The sequence below is a fragment of the Octodon degus genome, unplaced genomic scaffold (assembly GCF_000260255.1).
Source record: "Octodon degus isolate 3935 unplaced genomic scaffold, OctDeg1.0 scaffold00269, whole genome shotgun sequence".
NCBI lineage: Eukaryota > Metazoa > Chordata > Mammalia > Rodentia > Octodontidae > Octodon > Octodon degus.
The window spans coordinates 118,519-123,781 of NW_004524845.1; the positions used below are offsets into that span (position 1 = coordinate 118,519).

Below are 5,263 nucleotides of genomic sequence, written 5' to 3' on the forward strand. Positions count from 1 at the left end.
GGGGCTGGCTGGCATGTGGTGCTGGGGGATTGAACCACGGTCCCTGTGCTTTGCTTAGCTTGTTCTAAGTAGGTGCTTTAGACCACTGAGCCATCTCACCAGCCCTTTAACTATGATTAATAACAGAATTATCTCTGCTTACAATGGTAGGAAAGGAACTATGGAATGTCACATACATTATCCGGATGCTTCTCTCCACGATGTCTTCATTAGGGTTTTCAGAGGAACGGGTGACCCTGGAAGTAACCCGTGCACACTGACATTTATTGTCCGCAAGGACAGTCCTTTCATCTTCATCTTGGGCTTCAAAGATAATACATGTTATTAAAAAAAAGAAAACTGAAAACAAAATAAATAAATAAATTTAAAAAAAAGGAAATTGTATCTGTGTATTCAAAATGGTTAGGATATACACCTACATTAAGACTTAAACTTTAACATTTTCTTATCTTAATTCAATGACTAGAGGGATTTGTTCTAATAGTGTTTGTAAATAGGATACCATGCCTGCATCTTGCAAAACAAATAACCACTAGGATGATAGTATGCAATGTGTTAATTACTGAAACTGTCCTACTAATTTGATTTGAAACTGTCTCATTGCTATTTGTTTCTCAATAAAATTATAGAAAAAAGTTTAAAAAATAAAACTTCTAAAAATAAAAAAAGGAAAAACAAAGTCAATTTATGTATTTTGTAATAAATTCATTTATCGGGGGCCTGGCCCTAGCTCAGTTCTTTAAGTGGCTGCTTCAACAAAACAGTCAGGCTCAGGTTGCTGCAGTTCAATCCCCACAACCCTCCAGCCAGCCAAACCTGCCCTGAAGGCATTCGGAGAAAAAAAAAAATTCATTTATCTTTCTTGTATTTTTTCTTACAGAAAAAAAAGTATTTTTTCTAAATTATGCATTGGGCCAGAGAGATAGCTCAGGTAGAATAAGCGCTTGCCTGGCAAACACAAGGTCCTGAGTTTAATCCCTGATACTGTAAAAAAATAAACAAAATAAAATAAAATATTATGCACTGTATAATAGGAACTTCTGACTGATCACTTCAGCTTTTCCCAGTTGTTTTCTTTTCTAATCTAATACTAACCCTAATACTAATTGGATTCTCACATAGTGAAGGAAATCCAAGTGTAGTCAAAAAGGAGTTTTCTCTTTTTCTTGGATTGTTCCATGAAAACCTGGGCTGAAAGAATTCTGATTTTCTTCTAATAGCTCCAAAAAGGCACAGCTCAGTGAATAATGTAACTTTGTAAAAACCGCCACCATGTAGTACTCTGATCACAGATATCAGTGTACACAGTTAGTCAAGGTAAAAATTCCAAACATTAACTGCTATTTTCAAAAAACTGATGGAAATTATTAGTACAATTCTCTCAGCCTAGGGCGGGGGAGATAGCTCAGTAGAATAAACGCTTGCCTGGCAAGCGCAAGGTCCTGAGTTCAATCCCGGGTACCGCAAATAAATAAATAAATAAATAAATAAATAAATAAATCCATCCTAAGCAACTACTCCAAGGACAGCAATGTCTAATACAACAACCATGCTTGAATACCTTGGTCCTCTAAATGTGTACCATTTCTAATGTCATATCAATTATTATTATACTCTATTTAAAATAAATTTTTAGACTAAAAAAGTAAAAAAAAAAAGCATAAGAAAAAAATTGAGGTTTCTTGAAAGCAAGCAGTAATACTCAAATACTTGTCCAATCATGCATAACTATCTGTTAATCTGAGCAACAGATGTGATGATAAAAATAGATAACAGCCACTATTAGCTATTCTTGTTTTGAAAATCTGTAACACTGATATTGTTATATGTTACCTGTTTGTCTTTGTTTCTGCTGGTTTTTTTTCACTTTTGTTTTACTCCTCAAAATTAAATTAAATTAATAAGGGAAAAAAAGTACCAAAAGCGAAAATCAAAGAGATAACAAAACTCCAGTTTTCCCTAACCAAAGCAACTAATTCAAAAGGAAACAAAAAAATAACATTAGTTTTTATAAACTCCATTTGAAATGTCACATCCTTCTTCAACTCTCTTTTGTAACTAAAAAAAAATTGCTTATCTTACATTAGACTAAAACAGCCTCCTTTTCCCCAAAGATAAACTATTTTTAAGATTTTTAAATATTCTCATTTTCCTAATTTTATTCTTTTTATAATAATAGGTTATCATAGTATAATTGTATTCAATAAGAGCTGTATTAATATTTTTATAAAAATTATTCTAAAGGATGGAGCTATATAGTTGAAAAATGCTATAAATTTGCAAAAACAACTTAGAAATGATTGTGAGGTACAAGTTCAATTTAATGTAATACACCATGCAGAAACAATGAATAAATGAATTAATACACAAGTAGCCATTAAAGCCTAACTCTGAATGTCAACATTTATTGTCTAAAGACTACACCAAAAGGTTTGGTTAGTATTTTAAGAAGTAAGAAATTATCAAAATTTCTTATTGGGTTTGGAGCAATTAACAAATACTTGAGTTAATAATAGTATTAATTAATAATGCTAACTATGATGTCAAAGTTCCTTTTATTTCTATAATTTTAGCTACTGGCATTTAAAAATTCTTCCCATTAAACCACAAATTAAAAAATACGGTACATAAAAATCAAGTTATAAAGATTAAATGGTCAGGATAGATATCCTTTGAAGTTCAAAGGCAATGTGAGCTACATAATGAGTTCAAAGCCAGCCTGAACTACATACCGAGACTGTCTCAAAAAAAAAGAAAGTTTTTAAAGTAGATCATTGCAACTGGATATCTAATTATTTCTGAGATGATTACCAGAGCAGAGAAAACCTCGTTGCAATATTTCAATTTAATGATAAAAGCCATTACAAAAAGACTTTAAGATTATTGCAACAAACACTTTAATGATGAAGTCATTATTTAACATTATCAATAAATCTTCTGACACAGCTTTGTATGACACTGAAGAAGGCAATTCAAGATAATGGCATAACTCTTAAAGTGTGTTGTGAAAAGAGAAAAGTAATTCAAATGGGGTCATCTTCCCTACTTCTATGTTCATAACTCTTAAATGCTTTTTTCAATGAAATATAAATGAGTATATAATGCCTGACCAAAAACTACAGACTAAGAGTTGAGTGAATGACTTGATTACTGAATATTAAATTTAAAAAACCCATGTTCTACTGTAAAATACAATGTATTTCCTTCATAGAGATCTAGGAAAAACTTATCATAACTGTTGTTAGATAAAAATATTAGAGAAGCTAATAAATCTACTGGAAAATGTACAAATACTCTCTGCTTACTAAGACTTAAACTTTAACATTTTCTTATCTAAAGGCTGCATTTTTCCTAATAAACCTATTAAGGGTTTGTCTTATTTTAATCCAAGATCATCTGAGACAAAGTAGGTAAATATCTGTTAAATTTAGTTCATTCAAATAAAAAAATAGAAGCAAAGCACGTGGGGCACACCTGTAATGCCAGCACTCCGGGAGGCAGGGTGGGAGGATTACAATTCAAGCCCAGCCTAGGCTTGTCTCAAAAAGGGGAGGGGGGATATAGCTTAGTGTGAAGGTCCTGGATTTCATCCCCAAACAGAAAGAAAGAGAATTTTATAACATGCATGTAGCTATGACCATAATGAGTTTATTAACAGATGGCTCCTGTTTTGGTGACATTTTTGGTTTTGGTTTTTTGGACACAAATTGGCCTTGAACATACCATGTAGCCTAGACAGGCCTCAAACTCTCAGCAATCCTCCTGCCTCAGCCTCCCTAGTGCTAGGATTAGAGGAATGTGCCAATACACCCAACACAAAAAGGTGGTCTCTTTATGCAGGCAGAATAGAACAGAAGTTAGGAGTATCAACTACAGGATCATGCTGCCTGGACTCTACCTATCACTTGCTGCTGTGTGACCCTGCGTAAATTATTTCACCACTAAAATTTTTATTTTTAAAATATTATTAGAACATTATTCTTGATGTTATTAGTAAAAATATATATAATGACTATTCTTAATTGTAATTCTGCTCTCTCTAAAAATAAGAACAGGTTCATTAAGCATTAGAAACAATTCAGACAAATTATATCACTCTAATTCATGTGTCTTCTAGATGAAAATTATTTAACACAGTATTTATATGTTCAAAATATATCCATTTTCAAACAGATGTTTGAAAGGTCATGAAATCAAGTTATACGGGTTAAATGGTCAGGACAGACATTTTAAGTTCAAGGACAACGTGATAGGAATAAACAAAATATCCTATTTACAACAATTAAGTTATAGGGGGCCGGGGAGATGGCTCAGTGGAACAATTAAGTTATAGACAACCTGATTAAACATTATGAAAGGATCATTAAATATATCTGTGGGCTTAGATATAGAAAAGTTATTAGGAATAATACCAGTCTTTCTGTGGAAATAAAAATCTCATTGCTTTCTATATCCTACTTACAGTATTATTTCATTTGTATTAAATATTTAAGAGACAAGGGCACATTAACAATTTTAAGATACATGTACATTCATATGCGTATGGCTATAAGTCAGCCAAAAATACCTATTTTCCTATTCTGTAGGTCTGTAATAAGCAAACAACTATGAGATAAGAAAGAATAAGAGTAACATTAAGTCTTGTCTGTGTGAATATCATTGCCAAAAAAAAAAAGCATGTTAGAAGTAACGGGCTAACTGGCCACCCAAAGACTCAACATAAATCTTTACATCTGAAAAACAGATCCGTAGTACATTTTTCCTTTTATCTGAGCTCATTTTATAAATACCACATACCTGTCACAAGAACAGCCTTAACAAAAATGGCCAGGACTCCCCAGAAAAGCATATGGCTCTTCATCTTGGCTTCACTTCTTTTGAAAAACTGGAGCCACGAAGTCAGGGGTAAGATTTGTGAACTCCAAGTGTGCAAATGAAGGTGTTTCTGCTTTCTTAAAATAACACTCCAGGCAACTAACAAACTCAAAACAATCACAACTGTGGTTGAAGGCTGAACTTTAAAGGCCACAATGGAAAAAAGAGTGTGATTCATATCTAAAGTACCTTATTCTAAAGCATACCCAAAAGGCCATAATTTCATGCAACCATTTTCTATTTTACATTTATGCTCCAGATATGTATAAATAAGAATGCCAATAATAATATAAAGTCAGGAGCCCAATAAGAATGTTTAGATAGGTATTCTCAAATTTATCATCTATGTACACTTGTATTAATCTTCAAATCAAAAATCTCAAATCTG

General features: G+C 32.5%; 1 protein-coding gene across 1 annotated transcript in view; it reads right to left on the reverse strand.

The window, feature by feature from the left end:
- Jchain (joining chain of multimeric IgA and IgM) overlaps positions 1-4,974 on the reverse strand; it is a 9,043-nt gene extending 4,069 nt beyond the window's left edge. Inside the window, exons 1-2 of the mRNA XM_004646549.2 lie at positions 4,798-4,974; positions 177-303 (exon numbers count right to left, since the gene is read on the reverse strand). Of these exons, the coding sequence (XP_004646606.1) occupies positions 177-303; positions 4,798-4,861 (191 nt within the window). The 5' untranslated portion in view covers positions 4,862-4,974. The remainder of the gene's footprint in view (positions 1-176; positions 304-4,797) is intronic.
- Positions 4,975-5,263: the final 289 nt, after the last annotated feature.